Source organism: Falco punctatus (assembly GCF_963210335.1).
Source record: "Falco punctatus genome assembly, chromosome: 7".
NCBI lineage: Eukaryota > Metazoa > Chordata > Aves > Falconiformes > Falconidae > Falco > Falco punctatus.
This window is the reverse complement of record NC_137587.1, coordinates 71,612,719-71,633,087: the sequence shown is the minus strand read 5'-3', so window position 1 is coordinate 71,633,087 and position 20,369 is coordinate 71,612,719. Positions and strand designations below refer to the sequence as shown.

At 42.7% G+C, this 20,369-nt stretch overlaps 1 protein-coding gene across 2 annotated transcripts in view; it reads right to left on the bottom strand.

The window, feature by feature from the left end:
* The window catches only part of NPTN (neuroplastin), a 59,649-nt gene that overhangs the window by 4,178 nt on the left and 35,102 nt on the right, over positions 1-20,369 (bottom strand). For both annotated transcript variants that reach the window (XM_080397366.1, XM_080397367.1), the window contains 3 exons: positions 18,976-19,070; positions 9,825-9,958; positions 8,015-8,288 (listed from right to left, as the gene is read on the bottom strand). In XM_080397366.1, coding sequence (XP_080253492.1) covers positions 8,015-8,288; positions 9,825-9,958; positions 18,976-19,070 — 503 coding nt within the window. The remainder of the gene's footprint in view (positions 1-8,014; positions 8,289-9,824; positions 9,959-18,975; positions 19,071-20,369) is intronic.

The window sequence follows — 20,369 nt, the reverse complement described above, 5'->3', positions numbered from 1 at the left end:
GACAGAGATCGAAACCTTAGCAAAACCAGGGGGCAACAGAACAACAGAAAAATAAGAAAACTAAGACCAAATAAAGATTAAAAACAGCAAACTGAAATCCAAATTAGTTGTGAACGTGAATGAAGAAGTTTTAAGAAAAAGTGTTAACATTATGACTTGTGCATTGTATAGACTGAAGCGGAGATTAAACAAACTCCAAAGCATGCAGATCTCACACTTACCACCATTTTTTTAAGGGTATGATGCAATTGAAGGGGGGGGGAAAAAAAAAAAAAAGAAGTCATAGTAACCGACAAATATCAATGTAACTCAAAACCTTTATGCCAGAAGACCTGCACTAGTAACCGATAGTCTCTAACAGTACGTGAAGCCTACGGCCGCAGAGAAGGAACACCCTCCCCACACCGTGCTGCTTCACTCCGTCCCGCACCACTTGCGGGTCAGCTGCAAAGTTCATAATGGATCACGCTGAACCCCCCCTTTGCAGGCATTTGCTTTTCAATTTGGAGGGGATCTGCAGGCTCCAACACCCCCATTACTTGTATTATACAAGATTAAAACAAAACAAAAACCCAAACAAAAACCACACCACACCCAAAACCAAACCACCAAAACCCAACCAGCCAAGACTCTCGCAAGTACAGCGATGATGTGCTCAGCGTTGCCCCGGCCTGTGCATTTCTGACCCGAAAGGTTAGAACTGCTACTGTCTTTAACACATCGTGTCACACACAGAATCAAGCCTTCCAGGCAAAAATATCTGGACATTAGAACTGCAGGATGATGACAAACAGATTTGCTTAGTTCCTCCGCTTGTATTAACTGTCTGGGAACGTAAGTCACGCTTTGGCAGTCTGAGAAGGGGGCTGTGTTTTGTGGCCCCTCCCAACTTCAGCCTTAATTTATAAGGCATTTTAGATGTGACACAGTTTCTTTCACCTCCTTTGGAAGGCTACAGGCCTTACCTTTACTATCAAATTAATCTTGTGTAGCCTCTTATGACGGGTAGAAGTTAAAAATGAAAAGCTAACGGGTCCTTCCAGCACTAACATTCAAATTTTTGCAGCCAAAGGGACTCTGCTTCTGCTCCTGCTTCAAAACCTGCCCAGAGGAGCCCGACCAGCAGCCCCGGCCACAGGGCAGCCCCCCAGGCCTGCCCTCACCCTCGGCAGCGAGCGGGGCAGTATCAATGGAAGTCACCCATGGTATAAAAGTTCAAATTCTGTTCAAATACTCGAAAGGAAAAGCCAGCATCTGTGGCATCTCTGGGGTCCTGTGTTACAACTTTACAGCCTCCAGAGAGTAATTCTCCTGAGCCATCACAGAGCCCACTGGGGAGTTTTTATATTTAAAAGCTTGCTTAAGAGCTCGCTTTCTGGGAAGAGAAAATTTGACAGTGGCTTGAAAACTTTTGAGAACATTTATAAAAATTTAGATGTGTTTGCCCAAGTTGGAAAAAACCAATTTTTAAAATATTTTTTTCAGTTCTTAATTTGTAAAGCATTGGAAAGGCTCCACATGGAGCAGTCGAAGCGGTCCACAGCCATGCAGGACCATGACGCCTTCGCAGGAGGCAGCTGTTTGCGGGGACACACACGTTACAACCTGCAGTAACCACTTAGGGCTGCGGCTGCACACTCAAAGGTGGCAGTTACCACCAGGACGAACGCTGGGTTTGCAGCAGTGCTCTTCCCTTGGCCTTCCCTAACCGGAATGCTTTGGAGGGAAGGGGAAGAAGATGTGAGCAGAGACACTCGCCTTGCTCCACAACGCAAACCAGTAAGAACAGAGCCGCTGCTCTGAAGCGGAGCAAGGGCACGGGCGAGCGGCAGCAGAGGCTCCCTGGCCAAGGCTACTTACATCAGACTGGAGGAATTTGGATCCATAACAGCATCTAACAAAGCAGCACACAATGGCCCAGGGGAGCCAGGCTGTTCAGTTACCGTGTGATACAGCGATGCTTGCCGTTAGGTATGGCCGGGAGCTGCACTGCCTCGCCATGTGCCTCTGACAGTTTTCTCCCCTTGATGAATTTTAAGGATGGGAGAGAAAGATGCAGGCAATGGGGGCAGGGGGGAAAACCCCAAAATTAACTCACTATAAGGTAAACCATTTCAGTGAAAACATTTTGTTCTTTAAATTACTTACAGTAATAGCAGGAACAGGGAAAGTCAAGAAAAAAAGAATGAGTATTAGAAAGAATGTGGGGATATGGATGGAGCTTCTGCAGAGCCGGAGCAGAAAAATGTTTATGGAAAGTCTTTGTACTAAGCTGAGAAATGAGAAGGGAAGAATGAAAAAGGACATGTTATAAACACAGTCACCTCGTGGCTTTGAACTGAAGATCACGTAGAACATGGAATTTAAAGTAAAAACTGTCAACATTCCTACAGGGGAATGTAGCCAAGAAGTTTTTACTTTCTACTTACCCCAGAACACACCCTTTAAAACAGTGCCTCTGCTAATTGCAGGCTATTTGATCCAACAACAACAAAACCTACTTTCTTTAGGGATCTTTGAAATACTACATTCAGGTCACAATGGCTCATGGCTGTCTATCAAAAATAAGCAGCTTAAGCTATACGACAGAGGAATAAAAAGCTATTTGCTTCCTTTTCTTGTCAAGGGAAGCCCAAGCAACTTGCATTCTGAGCAAAACGCATCAGCAGTCCCTGCTGAGACCGTTTCCCATCATACATGCAGTGATGCGCCAGCGTCTCTGGCCTCAACATGCCATGGTCATGCAGCTTTCATCACCAAAAGCCACTGGAAGCTGCACGTTATTCACCCACTCTTCATTTTACAAAACCTAGCTGCTCTCTGGAGAAGGTATATGATCCGTATATTGCTTCACCATTGTAAAGCAAGTCAACACTCCCATTTTGAAAGAGCGCAGGAATTCAAGGGCCATCTGCCCTCCCTTCCTCCTTTCAGTACATAATTTGGATGCAGGGGGGCTCACACCTGCAGGCAGGTTACTGGACGTACTCCCTGCAGTCACCTCCCCTCCCAGGAGGATGAGAATGCCCCTAATCCACAGGCACAACAGCAAGAACCTGCACTGGGCACCCACCAATGCCATCCTCACACCATTTCTGGTGGAAATACAAATTTCATGGGTGCAAATTTCCTTCTTCTGCTATACAGCAGCAGGAAGAAAAAACAATCAAAAAAAAAAGAGTAAGCTGACAAATCTGAATTATGTGAAGGAGGAAACATTAGCAAAAGAGCTACTGAGCAGCCCTGTTCTGTGGCATAAAAAGCAGTTCAACTAAACGCAAAAAAGCAAGGTCCATGCAAAAAAAACCCAACCAAAACCAAAAACCAAAACCAACAAAAAAACTCCAACAACAAATGACAACAAACTGCAGTGAGGAAATGCCAAAGTTAAAGTAGCACTCTTGCTCTTCCAGCATGGCAGCACTTCTAGATGGAGGTAACACCTTCTGTACAGCCAGCGAATATATCGTGTCTTGTAACACACAGCCCTTTGTCCCCCCGAGCTCTGAAACCTAAGCAGCCTCACCCTGCAGCTGAGCAGTAAATTGAGAACTGCTCCAAATTTAACCAAGTTATCTGTCACTCTACCCATCTGCCAAGAGATGAGGTAGTTGGCACGCTGAGACAGGTAATTTTTAGCTTGTGTAACATGGAGACGAGAGAGAGGGAAAGGGAATTCAATTGTCTTTATTTTGGCTGGCCAGGTAGAGTTCCCAAGCGCTCTGGAAAGCATCCCAGACACCTTCCAGGACAGAGATAATGTTTCTCTCCGAAGTCACATCTCCCACCAGTAACTGGGTGCTCCTGTTCAGCATCAGTTATCAAAAGTCCTTTTTGGCACTTTTGTTCAGACTCACCAAAAAGGTACAGCCCTCAGGCCTTGCCTTTTTTTTTTTTTTTTTTCCTGATGTAGCTGTAAGACCACTCTATTTTCTCTGAAGTTCTTACAAATACACTCTTGTGCGTATACAAGTACACTGCAAATACAAACACTGAAGTTACTTCTCTGGTTTGTTGAGGTTTTTTTTTTTTTTAATCAATACTTCTGAGGTTTGTCTGAGAATGTCATACTTCTCTACAAACAGTTCTTCCATCAGGGTAGAGTGGGAGGGACCCTCAGGATTTCCTGTCTCACTGCCTTATGCTACATTGAACTGGAGGATTCTTTGGAGATGCAAAAATGCTAAATAGTTGAATACGCTTCTCAAGAAAGAGCAACAAGATGGGCTGGAAAGCAGCACTCCAGCGAAGACAGACTAGTAGGGCTGAGAAAAGTAAGAGGACTCCAATTAAGCGTGCCTGTTAGTGAGGCCTGGAGCAATCCCGCTCCAGCTTTCTGCCAGGGCTGGTTTCATCCAAGGGAATGAACACAGCACACCCCGAAGGGTGGCCTGTAACTTGCATAGGCTTAATGAATCCAGCCCTAGAAACGATGTCACCGGGTACTGCACGAGGAAGAGCCCAGTGTGGGCACCAGCATCTCCCAGCAAGACCCAAGACAGTTCAGCTGCATTCCATCCTACAGTGTTATCAGCCAGGCTCCGCACGGGCTGCGGGTGCACTTCCAGGTGTCAATTTAACAGTTTCTTCAGCTCCAGAGAGGCTTTGGTTTTTCTGTATCTATACAGTGGAAGTTACCATATTTAGCATCACTCTTCTTCTCCAAAACTTCTAAAGAAATCCTTAAAAGTGTCCTGAATAAGTCACCTTTGCACTAGGTCTATGCAGAAATCCTCACTCCAGAGATCCTCCCAACAGGACAGACATTAGCCTGCACGTCAGCAGACTCTCAAGGGGACAGCAAACCTGACTGAAGGGAGACCCCGTCTCCGTAAGGCAGGATCTGGGGGCACCCCATGGGCCACTCTGAAGCACTGCAGAGGGGCGAGACTACAGATAAAAAGCTTGCACCCCAACATTTAGGCTGTTTACTGGTAGCAGACACCGTATCTGCAGCAATAGACAGCCTGCAGCAGGAGGATGTACCAAGCGCAGTGGTAACGATCCACTAGGCAGTGGTCCAAGGAAAGATGCAAAATGGCCATCCATCCTCAGACGTGGCTGGGATTTTTTGGCTGCTTCTACCTGCTACTCCAGAGCAGAGGAAGAACAGAGAAGTCTAGTGAGTAAGGAAGCTCCAGAGTTATTCCGCCACGGGGAGTGGGGTGATGGTGGGGAATATGAAGGAATCTAAGGAAAAATTTGGAGTGGTCCAAGGACAAAATTCACATCCCAGCAAGAAGAGCCATCAGTGATGTTACTCTGCTGATGGGGCTATCAGGCTTTTTACCCTGCTAGCAAGGAGGACCCAAAATCTCAACCATTATTGCTGCAGCAGCTTCATATGAAGATCTGGCACAAGCACAACCCTTGTCCTAAAAGCTCAACCCATCAAACCCAGTATTTTTCTGAAAAAAAAAAAAAAAATAATAATCAGAAAACCAGCTGACAGCTGAGAGATCACTGCTCTTGCCAAATAAGATTGGTATTAAGTAATAGAGTGCTTAGATTAATATCTGCATGAGTTGCTCGCTCACCTATAGACTCATTGATGTTACCCACTACAGATCACCACAGCATGCGGAGGCAGATGTATGATTTTGCAAGCAGAGAGTTTCAATGCCATTGCATTAAAACAATAACTTTGGCATTTCGTTACAATGTATTTGAAATAAGAATAATTTAAGTAAAACATCCAAGTGAAAATCAGCAAAACTATCAACGATTTCTCACATATGCATTTGTAAAGTGCTCCTGCTTATTAAGAGAGTGTTTCCCACCACGGTATCACAGAAAGCTCCAAATGCCATTACAGAAAATGCAAGAGTACCCAAGGGACTCAAGTCGGCCTTCAGCTGAGAACATGTTATACCGACTGTGTCTCTTCATCCAGGCAAACCTAATGCACAGATACTGGCTGTGATATGCAGTATTGGATTTTGTCCTCCAAGAAAATGGACGGGGAAAACTATTTGTCCACCACAGAGGTGCATCGCTCTCCAGGACTCAAGCTTAGCCACCTTCACAATAACAGCAGACCGAGCAAGCAGATTTAGTAACCTCAGCCACTTGGCCCATCATCTAGGACACCTCCGTCAGAGATGATGAGCCTGGCTCCCTCAGGAGTGGCCAGACCAACCAGGAAACCTTCAGCCTTTGAAGCAAACGAGTAGTGAACTCCTCACAGCAACATGTGCTTACCCACATTGCCGTGGTGGCTGTGCTGCCGTCTGGTCAAGTCAAAGCCAATTTCTATTGCATTAAGTCTGTTTGAGGCTGTTTGCAGTAAATATTTACGCATCAAATTACAATCTGGTACCTTGTTTCAGTCCTCGTGAAACTTTATCAAATGAGATTCTGAAATGCAGGGAACTATGACCAGCCACCACCACAGAGGTGTGATTCTCCCCAGCCACCCTGAGAGCTAAGCTAGGCCAGTGCAGCCTAGCAATAAGTGTTCTCTTGCCTTTCTCCCATAAATTATCTTTTTCAAGTTTTCTGGGCTGGTTGAGAGCCACTTCGAGGACAACTGCTGGCGGTATAAACCCCTTAGCCACTGTGAAGCTGTTAGTTATGCAGAGGAACATGCACTACACAGTTTAAATTTTGTTGGATACACACCTAGACCAGTCTCAATGCATGCTCTATAAGCAGTTAGTAAATGCTACTCAAGTGGTTAAGATCAAAAGCTGGTTTCCTCTAGGTATGCACTACTTAAGACTGTTTTGATCTGCTACAGAAGTGATCCAAGCCTCAGCCATTCTCAAAATGTAAGCACTTATTATCTGTTATGCAAGATTTTTTTTTTTTTGCATTCTCTGAAACACAGCTCAGGAACCATGCAGTTGGTTTTGCCCAGACTTCACAAGCAGGTCACTGTTGCAGCACCTGTATTTTCATCTCAAAAGGCAAACGTCATGCTGCACTGTTACCAATCCCTTGCACAGCTCGACTAGTCACTGCTGCACAAGCTAACTTCCAAAGGCAGCCGTGTGGTACCTGCCACGCTAGAGGGCTCATTCAACCCCGGAAGACACCAGTGATTCAGCACTTCCCACACTGACTCAGCACATTGCCCTCCATGTACTTTAAAGCACCTGCTCCATTAGTTGGATGCATCACGCTCCTCCAGCACGATGGCACACCAGCCACTTCGCACATGGATTCCTTGGACAGGTTTTCTTGATAAACACTGTAGTAAGCAGCTGGGTGTCATGTTAAAACCTGTTTCTGAATCTGGTTCTTTCAAACCCTTATTTTTAGCCTCAAACTGACCCCTCCCCTATCCTCTAAAGAGGAAGGTATGCAGAAGCAGCTCAAAGATGAAAGAAACAGTTACTGCTTTTTTGTGTGCCAAACACAGTTTAACTAATTAGTGTTACCATCAAACCTGGCAATAAAAACCTAATCTTTAGAAATTATAACTCAGTGGGTATTACAACTGGATGGTTTCCAGAGCATTCCTTAAATACAAGTTCAGTTACACACCAAAGTAAGAGCCCAACCCCTACTCTTTTAACACTGAAAACATGTTTTATTTTTGAAGCATCTCTGCAGTCCCAATCCCTTTAAGAATAATGTTCCATCACAAAACCCGCCCAGTGTCCAATCCCAATGCCATACGGAGTGAGTGCCATCCTGGATTAGAGTGTTTCTGGTTCTCTCCCCACCCCCCGTACTGGGCTGATGGGCAGGATTTCTCAGGGCTACTACAGCAGGAAAGAGACAGGAGCACTAGACCCCTTGTGCAGCAAAAGCTTTAAAGACAGTGAAAAACTGCCCTCCCCACACACAGTCTGAGATCTCTGGGAAATCCACGCAGTACTGGGACCCTCTGCACCTCCTGGGCTTAATGTTTGGAGAGGGAATAGATGAGAAAGCAAAGATCTCTGAGCTGAACAAACTGGGCTGCTGATCCTTCCTGCCAAAGCCCCACTCCGTCCTGCTTCCACAAGTTCACTTTGTATTTTGGTTTGAGTTTTTCCTCCTTACAAGTGGCTTTGAGCACACTTACCGTCTGGGACTTCATCCGGCCGCTTCCTTTTCTCATAAATAACTATGATGACAACGAGGATAACGATTTCTGCCAAGATCCCCAAAAAGGGCCAGAGGGGAGCCAAGTGGCTGCGGACACGGAGGATGGTTGTGACTGAGACAGAGCCGACCTGGTTGGTTGCATTGCACTGATACTCGCCAGGATCCTCATTTATCTGTAGGTTTGTGATGCTGAGCTCAGTGTAGTTGTCTTTATTTAAAATAAAGAATCTGCCAGAGGAGTTGTTGATGTCCTGATAAAAGGAGAAATGTGAAAGAGGAAAAGAGCAAGAACTTTATTAAGTTCTGGTGCCCCTTCATTTGTATGTCACGGAAACTAGAAAAGATTTGAGGGATTCTTGCATAGAGGCTGGTTCCCTAACACACCAGAAAAGCTCACTACTAGCGTTTATTCTGTATCTCTTGCTAAAGTGAACTGTGCTTCAAAGCAACAACAAAAAATGCCAGCTTAACTGACAACCTGTATTTTCATCCTACTTTAACAGTATCAGCCATAAAAAGCCAGCAGTTGTGATCACGTAAGCTACCATGTTGTGTTCTCAGCCTTTTGCTTCGCGAGAAGCCGTTACACTCCATTCACCAGTTAACAGCAATAAGATGAAACAGGTCGACCTAAACAGATGAGAGAAGTAACAGGAGAGAGGATACATTCCCTAGCAGAGGACAAAACAATTTCAATGTAGAGTGGAAAAAGAAAAGCAGTACCAGTTTAGATTACACTGCCTTAGATAGTATTTTCTAACTATTTAAGGTACAGCGGCCCTAATAAAATTTTCCCCTTGCTGTGCTTTTAAAAGAAACAGGCACTGCTCACAGATTTGTGGTCAGGGCAGCCTAGGCCACCAACTTCACAAATATTTAGAGAAGCTGGAATTCAAGGTGCCATATTTGTTCTACATTTGAAAAAGAGACTTCCAGAGTTGCTTATGCTTTTAGAGAATTAAAAAGGAGCAAACTTTTACGAAGTATGGATGTCTGATCTTCCTGAAAATTAATCTTGGATGAACTTATCAAATAACCTCACCAGAAAGATGGCGTGAAGGGAAATCTGCACGCCATCACAGTGGACTGATGACTCACAGCACTTGTTAAGTCAATTGTATAGCACTGTCTTATAAAAATTTAAGCTCACACTTAACAGTGAACAACCAAACCGTTTTTTGATTAACATTTTTTTCTTCATCTGTCAATCAAATTTCTACCTCTAGCAGATCATGCAGCAACATACAAAACAGGTGGGCTGAAGGGTTTAGCAACTTCCAGCTTCTCTTCTGCTATTCCAATTACTAGTCAAATTCTCTTTGCTCACTAGATCAGTTGCTACATGGAAAAAATATCCTCACTTAAACACTAACAGGTATCACTGCAACTTCCTCATATTAAGTCTTGTGAGCTCAGCCACTAAAACTGGAAAGCAGTTTGAGAAATTAATAACCAAATGCATTTTTAAATCACATTTCATAACTCACATCTTGCAATTTGTAGCAGATACCCTGAACACCACACCTCTCTGCACAGTTCCTAACTTTGCCCAGCAGCAATGCAGTGGACAACTCTGTTCACACAACAGCAATAGAAATAGCCACTTGGTACTTGCTGCTGCTGAAAAACGTTCGCTTCACTCACTAAGGTATCAGACTTTTGAGGAACTGCATTTCAAGAAGTTACAAGGCACCCTAAAGAATATATCCCTAAACCCAAGGTGCTCATTTCCTTCCTTCCTGTGGGTTTGGCAGGTTAATACATACCTGGCTCCCCAGGTTTCTTACCTCAAATACTCCGTTGACCTTCTTGCGCCACACCCACTCGGGATGCGGGAAGCCCACAGACTTGCAGTACATAAGGGCCTCCTGCCCCTCATTTTTATTTTCACTTCGCTTGTGGCCAGTGATGTCAGGAGTAGCTACAAAACAAAAGAAAAAAACCTGTGTTCACAAGCTGCTCGTTAAAGAGAGGTATTTCAAGCGCTGAGAATGTGAACAGAAAATAAGCCACAAGTTCCCTGGAAGCTGTTCCTTTCCCACACTGAGTCTATCTTACAGAAGAAAAATTGTGATTCCCATGTCTCTCCAAGCAGCATCTCAACCGCAAGAATGTCATTCAGACTTGATTTGCCAGACAAATTGACGGACAAGGGAGGAATCTCAACATCGAACTTGATTTATCTACCAAAACCCTACAAAATTTTGATGGCCCAGCTGTTCCCTAGTGCAGGAAGCAGAGAAACATCGACGTCCCCGTCCCCACTGCTCAGGAGGTCCCTGCAGCTCTGCAGCACCTTTTCAGCTTTGAAGCAGAGCTGTCAGAGATTCTGGTTACAGCTTGCCCATCGCATCAGGATGCCAAACTGATATTGCCTTAACATGAATTTCTGAAAGATGAATCAAGGTATCCTTCCCTGCAGCAAGATTTTAGATTCGGTCCACAGACATGCTGTGACTTGTGAACGCTCTCTGCTTGTTACGCCTCACAGTGACACCACTCTTGGGTATCTGCAATCAGAAGGCAAAATCCCTCCAACACAGAATCATTTTGTTTAGCCTATATACAAATATATATATTTTAAGGAGGGTTACAGGTGAAGCTGGGCAACTGCAAGGAAAACACAGCCCTGAATACCAGCAGAGGGTCTTCTGTAATTGATTTATCTATAAATAACATCACTGCTGTTTGTCACAGCAGCCCCTTGCAGCCTAATACCTCACGAGAGATTACGATGGATCAATGGACTGCCTGAGCTGAACCTTCGCTTAAGCAGATGGCTTTGGTGCTGTAGTGACCACCTTTAAAGCCCATTCGCTTTCTAGCTTGCTAATTATGTCACACGTGGCCTGCTGTGTGATCGCAGGATACTGACCTGTTAATCCAGCCAAAGTCCAGCCAGAGTGCTCCAGGAAAAGGCTCCCCAGACACTGGAATTTATTACAAGGGCCTATTCAAGGAGAGTTCCCTTTACTACTAGCAACCCCTACAAGCAGGTAGGGGGTTTTGGCAGCTCATCTTGCAGCTGCAAGCTAAAGGAGTTAAGCAGATTTCACAGTTCTGATCAGCTGCAGCTAAGACCAAGCAAAACATCTTGTGCACCCAGACAGCATCAGCTGAAACTGCTCTTCCCAAAAATTACATCACAACTCTGGGAAAATGTTCAGCAAGTTTAAATGCTAAAGGAATTATCATATTTCAAAGGCAAGGGCTTTTCAGATGCAGAAGGCACCCCACGCTTTATTCCTGCAAGATTCTTTTTGGACAGTAATGCAGCCGATTGACAATGTTGTTAGAGGCAGAATTAAAATAAGCTTCTAAACAACAGAAAAATCATGGCTGTAAGAATACCTAAGCTACAGCGTTCCTTAGTATGTGCATATTCACCCAAAAAAACACCATCAGGAGGATGCTGACCAACCTAGGCTTTTCTCAAAATGCCTATGTAAATTCAAACAGGATTTCCAACACGTGTGAGTTCTGCAGAAGTTCTGATCATTTGACATGTAAAGAAACACGCACTTACCACTTACAGAATTATTACACTCAGCTGCATTTTTTAACACCTGATTTGCTCCTATTCAGGAGCAGCCAGAGCTGTCAGCATGCATTGACAGGCTGAACAGATCCTCCACAGTGGATGCTGCTGCAGAGGACACAGAGGCCAGCTTCTTAGCAGAGATAACTGCCCACCAGAAATTAAAACTAAATCCAGGACTTCTGGTAGAACCCTTAAGGAAGTTATGTCATTTTATAGTAATTTTAATGTTAAAAGTTCTCTTCCCAACCCCCCAGCGATATTTAAGTAAACATCTTTTCAGTAGGGAGCTGAAAAAGAGCTTGTTACTTAAGAAAAATACTATGGTTGTATCATCCTGTAAGGAAGGTGGTGAAGGAAGTACTTGAACAGAGTCTGTAAGTATCCACACAGGCAAATAACGGCTTTGCTAACGACACTGAATATACATGATCATACAGCAGGACCGACAGATGAAGCTAGACTAATGCCAACTAATTGCGAGATGATGCTAACCATAACCATGATATGTAAGAACAAGGCGCTAGGCATTTTATTTATCTTTAAGAAAACTGACACTTCAAATGTATCTTCACACATTAAACACGAAAACACTTTGAGAAACACAAGACACGAACTGAACGAAGACACCAGATCATAACAATTCTCTGGTCTTGTGCAAAAAGAAGCTGCCAGCTATAAAAACTGAAGCAAGCTGGAAACAATATATAAACTGTTTATATATATATATAAACTGAAGCAAGAACAATCCATATTTGCTAAGTGATCACATTACCTATTTCTACAGGGGGCAATAATACTTGGAGGAAATTAAGTTTTCAAGCTGAAGGTCTCCAAGCAGAAAATATATCAGCTTTACAGTTGAGCATGCTGCGTTACATCTTCAGGATACTAAGCACCAATGTGCACCTGCATTGTCCTTTCAAACCATCGTCTGCAGCTTCAAAGAGGAATAAAAACATTTATTCCTAAAGATGGTGTTCCAACAAGAAGTGAATTTCATCTTGTGATCGACTGAAAGGCATCATCTCTTCCTTGCTAGGCTTGGAAAGTTCTCTTACGCAGGAACTACGTAAGCGCAGCGACTTCCCTGCGGTTTTTGCTTAGTTGAGGATGATATGCAGAGATCTCATCCAACATAATGAAAATGAAAGGCCAGCAGAAGCAAAGCACAAGAGACAGATTTAAGGTGGCAAGGCGACAGTTCCAAACTGGCACCGATGGGCTGTCAAAAGCGATTACAAACTACCCCCATTAGGAAAAGAAGAAATAGGATTCAACAGCTTAAAGTTGAAGCCCCACACAGTCTCCATCTGTCAGCACTCCGTTTTTCACTGCCATCTACCAGCAGACAGTGAGGCAAAGCAGAGCCTTGCAGGGAAAAGGGTACAGTAAGTCAGCACCGCAGCTGCCCCACTTTTTCCTGTAAGGTTGCTAAGAAAGAAAGAAGGAAAGCTTTCTAGGACACCTTACCTTCTACCGCAGGGTGACCTAGTGTTCTCCTACAGCCAAGTGATAATTATATTTCTTTAAGAGGAGGACATTTTGCCAGGTTATCCCAATGAGAGCATAAGTGCCAAGAATACATTCTTCTCTTCCCTTGCTGGGCACGGCTCTGCAGCAGCCATTTCCAGCTCTGCTAGGGCAGGGGCTATTTTTGTACGCAGTCTGAGGGGAGCGCTACATGGAATATTAATATTTCAAGGCATGATGCTAGTCTGTTTCAAGATACAGCTGAGACATTAATCCAGTACTTATTCAACCAAACTGTTTGGCAAGTTGTATTCTGCTACACAAAATATAAAATACCGCTGCAACTGACCCCAGTCACAGATGTAGCCAAGAGATATGTTTTCCTGTGAAGCATTTCAAGTCGAGATTTTTCTTACACCGTTCTGCTCTAGTGCCAGTAACAGAAAAAGCACCAAATGAAATAGGTTTTGTTCAGAAAAGATTTAGGATTTCACTTCACCTTTTAAGCAGCAGAATCCACATCTCCATTCAGATACAGTTGGCTGTGGAGACGTGGATACAACATGCTACGTCAACTCCTACATCAACGAAACCAAGATATTGCCCCTGATAAAAGAAAGCAAATTTTTTTTTATTCTTACATTGTGAAACAGGAAAACTAAACACTGAAGGTTGGTTTGAAACAGCACATGGAAGAACAAAAAGAGGTAGGGCTGGTTTACATTAATTGCTAAAAAAATATCAGAATAAATACAGAATTAGGCCATTTTTGACTTCTGAAAAGCAGCGTTGTTTTGATAGTTTTACACTAAACCACATCAGAAAGAGGGTTTGTGCCAGAGTAAACACTGGACCTCCACGCTTCAAGCACCCAATAAGCACAAAATATACTGTGTAGCAGCTTTCTGAATGGTATGCTTTTAATACAGCTCTGAAAAGAGGGTGGGGTTTTTTCCTTGTTACAGGGCATACAATGTCATTTCTTGACAAATAGGAGATATTCAGCCCTTCATCCAGGTATTTTCAAGGTATTTTACTAGCATTGCTAAAGAGGAGAGGAAAACTAATAATGCATAATACTTCCAAACCATGTCCCAGTTAACAAAACCCCTTCAAGTTTTCCCATTAACAGACAAAATTAAAGCAAGGGCAAAAGCACCTAAAAATATTCTTGCATGTAAAAACTATTATGTCTTATGGGTGACCTAGTAAAATGGCTCTGCAAGATTTATTTTTCTGCATTATAATTCTAATCCATGTCTACCTCTATAGCCTGGGCAGAGAGTTAAGACACCATTTGGGTACTGTGAGAAGGGAGAACGTAACATGCATTTTCGGTGTAATGCTTAGGATCATTCCAAAATGCAGTTGTGCTAAGAGAATGCCCAACTTCCTAATTAATTTCTGGTACAGCACTGTGAAACCGTAGTAGAGGTTTAAGACAGCCAGGAGTCAAGAAACCAAGATCTTCCAAGGCTGCTGAAATAACCACTCCTTTTCCAGCATGCTGCTTGGCCTGGAGCCAGAGTAAAAGTGGAAGAATAACATTTTGAGCGCAGGTATGGCATGCGAACAAAAAGCCCCTGGCTCAGCTCAAATTAGGGGGTATAACAAAGGATTTTTCAAAAGTGGTAAGTTCTATGTCTCTCGGAAGCAGCCAACAGAACCGGTCTGAGCACTTGCTATTGGGAAATCTATAGCAACTGGGGAGGATAAGAAGAGAAAAGTGCAAAATGAGTGAGGGATGAGGAAGGAATTCAGAAGAATCCCCTTGATGAGATAATGGCAGAAAGGCCTTATAGGAAGAGGCATTAAAAAAAAACTACCTGTACAGGTGCACAGAAAGAAGGGAGCCTTGAAGGGAAAGAGAACAGATGCACTCCCCCATCAGCCATGCTACATACATTGGTATCTTCCTTGATGCTTGCACTACTTCTGGGCAGCCAGAGGGAACTGGAAGCATGTTCCTTGCCATCTGGTTTTCACTGCAGCTGCTCTGCACTGGACAATGGAGTATCAGAAGATAGAAAGACAAACTTGTTTCATCCTCCTTCTCCCAAGATCTTGATAAGAGCAAAAAGATTGCAGAGGCAGAAGTCTTCACAGTTGTATTTTGGGCTTTTTCTGCTTTCTTTTAATCTTCCAAGTTTTCAGAGCTCTCGCATCACAACACTGCAAAAGCACTGCAGGTATTTCCACCATGTGGCAACAAAACAATTTAAAAAAGCATACTTTTTTGGTAGATAGCACACGCTGCATCCTGGCTAGTGCCTGGCAGGATCATCACCACTGTTCCTGCTGAAAATAGCCACGTCATACATCATGTCCTGGTCACCTGCAATGCTCTCAGCCAGCCGACTTCACTGCAAAAACAAAAGGTGGGAAAAAGATCCCTCCCTCAAGGCAGAATCCTCCTAATACTTGTATTTACCCAGCCTGTTATTTCAGGCTTAGATCTGCACTCACACAATGCCCTAACAGCTCTCAGAACTTGAGCAAGAATACTCAAAGTCTCCACCAGACACTTTATCCGACAGCCGGACTGTCTGAGGGAAGCAGACTTAAGCCATTCCTGGGAACTCCAAGAGAGCGACACTAAGCCCCAGTATTTTCATACTACCACTGCCCTAGTCATTTTTTTTTACCAAGAAAATCTGCTTTCAATATGCAAGCACACCTAGCAATTCTAACGTGAAGCTCATGTTTCTGAATTTTTAAGCTTCTTACGCAGCACATGTAGAGATTCAGGAAGAAAACAGGCAACATTACATAAAAGGCAAATGGCACTGGTATATCCTGGATTACATCTGCTGCGAGGCATTTGTTAAAGCTGTTCACAAGTTGTCAGAAAGTCACTATTTTGGTCTACAAGCACTTTCATATTCAAAACCATCATTTCTATGTGCATCAGCAGTTAAAAACTGCAGTATAATTACAATTCACAATTAAGCCATTAAATCTATGTACAATTGCTTAACCACAAATACTGCGACAGGCCTCACATGCAGGTAAGCGTTAAATTATGGCAGCTGCAAGGTCAAACAAGATTCATGCATCAATGCCATCACATATGCCTTGATTAACAACTAGGAAACATCTCCACACATGAAGTAGTATCAAAAATCTGTTTGCTTCAAGAATTCTTTGGCAGAATATGTAGAATATTTACACCAAATTGCAGGAGTCTCAGAGAATGCCTTCCCTAGCAAAGTAAAAAAAAAAAAAGCGCCCGTATATTCTTTGCCACTAGCATGGCTATTATTCAGAGACATTTACATCCAAGAAAGCATGTGCGATACAAGTTCAGCTGTATGGCTCTTCCAGGAGCAGTGACTAAATGAGTACTCTCTGATCGGAATGAATTCATGTACAATACTAGGACTGCAAAAAGACTGCAAAGTTCTCTAACTTGTGCTTTTAAATGCAGCCCAAATTTATTACTACTAAAGTTTCCAAATATCAGGAGTTCAAAAGGAAAGCATCTTTTCAGTTTAAAAGTACACATGCATTCCAATTTGCTTTGCAGATGACTTGACAAAGTACTTCCCACCCCAGACAAGCCCTGATACTTCTTTCTGCCAAGGAGGAATTTGAGGCACATCAGCCACTCTTGCAATGCTTTATGGAGGAGCAGGTGAATAGAGTTACTGAGTCCCAGATTGCGACTGCAGAGCAAGCTGCAGGTGTAATACCTCCCAGGAGTGGTGCTGGAGTCATTAACTTCTAACTGATGACTATTCATTTGTATTTATGTATAAATTACCTGTGAAAAGTTGTTAGTTATTATTTTCCCTCTACCTTTTCTGCCAATACTTCAGATATGATTCTTTCTTTCTACAGTGTTAAATCCTACGCCCCTGGAAACCTCTCTGCCAAGTTCTCTCAGTGTCCCTGTCTGGCAGCAGACAGCAGAGATGTATACAAAGCTTTAAAAGGTCTTCATCTATTACCAAAGTTAAACTTCCTGTCTCTAAAAGTGGTTTGTCACCCAAAGCAATCTAGAGAAGGCAGAAAGGACTATAAGTTGTTAATTGAGATATTAGAAGATTTAGTAGCTACAGTGTAAGAGCAGAATGCAAAAAAAGCCCCCCCAAAAAGAAAAAAAACCCAACCCTACACCAATATACCTTCAACACCCAGAAGACATGGTGACCAGAAGTACAATGTAAGTTTGAACTCAACTTGCTATAAGCAGGGCAATAATTACTTCTAGAGATTCAGTCAAGATTTTTAATCAGTAAGTCCATTTCTCATGTGTTCACATGCCATACACCTCTTAGCTGGGCCAACAGGAACTTGGGGTGCACTTGCACGCGCACATATTTTAATTTCCTTCTTCCCTTGCACAGATAGCTTCTGTGCCAGATCTGGTTAAACACTAGGTATATTTTGATAGGTTGTTTTATGCAAAATCATGGGAAAAAAAACTTTTAAAATCGATACAGAAAATCAGCAAGCTTTTCTTGGTACAACAATCTGTCAGAATGCTTATTTATATGGCAATATTTCTCTTCCCCAGGAAACTGTATGGTTCAAAAAGCGCTGTTCTCTAGAGAGGAAAGATGGCATTCAGAATAATACTGTTGCATTTGTCATTTCACACAGACTGCCGAATTACCCCCACTTCCTCACTTCGGATTCAGGAACCTGACCATGCAGTGGGGCACCAGAAGTTCCCAGGAAAGAGGTCAGCTGTCAGCTTTTGCTACAGATCTATGATACCCAATTTAAACAGCAACGATCACAATATAGATCAGGACAGGCTGCATCACTGGCACAGGGGTGCTAAGAGATAGTGTGAAGCTTCCTCCTTCCCATTTGCTATTTTCAAACAGCAGTAGAGGAAGCTCCACATTTAAGCTGAATGTGTAAGGAAGATGGTAAGTAATGCTAACTTAGATTTCAAACAAGTTTACAGTACACCTTCATAAAACCAGCATCAGTATAGTCCCAGATGCACATAGGCTGTTTGCAAGACTTTTTAACACATTTTTTCTATAAACTCATCTGCCTTTGACTAACAAAGCTGCCATACTGCCTCAATACCATCTTACTACAGCATATAAGGGACAAACCACAGCTACTGCAGAGCAGTGGGCCAGTAATTTCCACAGTTATTCAACAAACGAACAACTGTATTGTGGCAGTAGTTTAATACTGTATAAAACACCATCACCCCTATGTTGTACGTCCAACAGAAACACTATTCTTTTGTTCAAGAACTACCATAAAGCTTGGTGCAAACCTTTCACATTTTGCAGTTTCTATCCACTATTTTAGGGTCCTAAAGAGGTCAGAAGACTACTAACATACACAAGACAGTAAAAATGGTGCACAAAAGTGGAAAACCCCAATCTGGTACAGGACATCTGTCCCAACCAGAACCCAGGCTTTCCCAACAACTGAAATAGTCTCTGCAGACAAAAAGACAGTTCCAAGCTACCACACGAGAGATGCTGGTTCTTACTCTTTTCCTATTCACAACAAAGTACATTGAATACATTCAGATGGCTTCACTTACGGTGAAAGATGGAGGAACCAGCAGCTGTCTTTGCATAAGCACAAACACATTCTACAGCAATCTTTATCCTGCTGGACAGGTATGGTCTCTTGTGATAGCCAGATTTACCAAAGGAGTGCAGAAGTGTGCTAGAAGGTGTTTTAGTACCTCTTGTGTGGACCACAAATGCAATGGTCATAATCTTTTATCTGTGAGATCTTTCCCCTACGACTGTGTGCAAGACTTTCCCTTGAAATTATAACCAAGGATTGGACACATATTATGTATCATGAGAAGAGGCCTCCTGAGCTGGCTCTCTCGTACAGACACTGAGCACGATGGCAGAGGCAGTGGAAGCATATACTTTCAGGGAGAGGAAATAAAACAACAAGAAAAAAAAAAACCCAACAACAACAAAAAAGAGTACCTCTCACTTCTATAGTGGCGTTGGCTATAGGAGAGTTTGAAAACACAAACACGCACAAGTATTCCCCTGACTCTTCTGCTCTGGGCTTCAAAATCCTGCAGACAGGGAGAGAACACATGAGCCGTGTTAAGTACTGTGTTAGCAACCAAAAATGAGCAGGCTAGGAATTTATTTCCCTACCCCCCATACTTCACAGCTGTCATTTGTTAATTGAAGGTATGTTATACAGACATACCTACTTGAAGTAAGAGATGTTGTACGCCTAGAAAAAGGGTGAGCTCTAGTCTGGAAAGTCAGTATCAATTTAGCTAGAGACACTGCATTTAGTTTAAAAGCAAAGAAGGAGCCCAATACCTGTTAATTATGCACTACAGTTAGTTTGATGTGAGTCACGCTCCAGTTGCTAGGCTATTAGGCAGATACCACCTCCCACTGAGGGAGAAACTGGATTTGTATGTACTATCTGCATTCAAAAAAATCATAGCATGGCCAACTGGAAAGCAACAGACACAATCAAGGCTTACACTGTCATTTCATAATCTGTTTTCTTTTTCTCTTACGAGATATGAGACTGGTCCATTAATGGCTTTCTCTGATTCAAGCTGCAAGTGGAAAAACTGCAAAAGCTGGTCAACTCATGAAGACACCACACAGGAATCTGCTGCCACTTGAAATTAGGAAAGACTAACGCAATAACAGCTAGTAGAGGGGAAAACAGGAGCAAACCAGCCAGAAGAAAATCAGAGCTGCAACAAATGCAAAATAAAAACAAACAAGAAATACTAAAAAACCTCACCCCCAACAACCAAACAAAAAGCCAGGAAAAAACTGCCCAAGATAACTTTACACTCAAGATGGTGCTACCTTCAAGTTCACCAGCTTTTGCTGTCCTTCAAAAAGCTTTTGGATACAAATGACTTAAAAAGCTCTGTGCGTATGTTCTTCAAATATTTACCTACAAAAGACATCTTAGACTAGAGAAGCATACAATGATGTGACCCAGAATTCACATCTCCATACAGCACAGAATAAGGCAGAGTACTACTCATCCCTCCCTCCCTTTACTGAAAGGCTTCTTAGCTTTCTTCATTATTACTATTCTTTAAAAACACATTAAGTAAATAGCATGCAGATGAACAGAAACTGTGCAGAAGAGCACTGTAATAAAATAATTTAATTATTAAATTGATTTAATTCACTTATATTCTATTTATATGATTTAATTAATTATTATATATAGTAATATAATTATTAATTTTATTTAAAAAAAAAAAAGAATGAAGCATGGAAACTGCTTAGACACATGGAAAAAGCCACTCAGTTTAACACAATACTTTGACCCAAGTCTTCATTGTGTTTACAGCACTTATTTCCGGAGTCGACCAGTGAAAGTC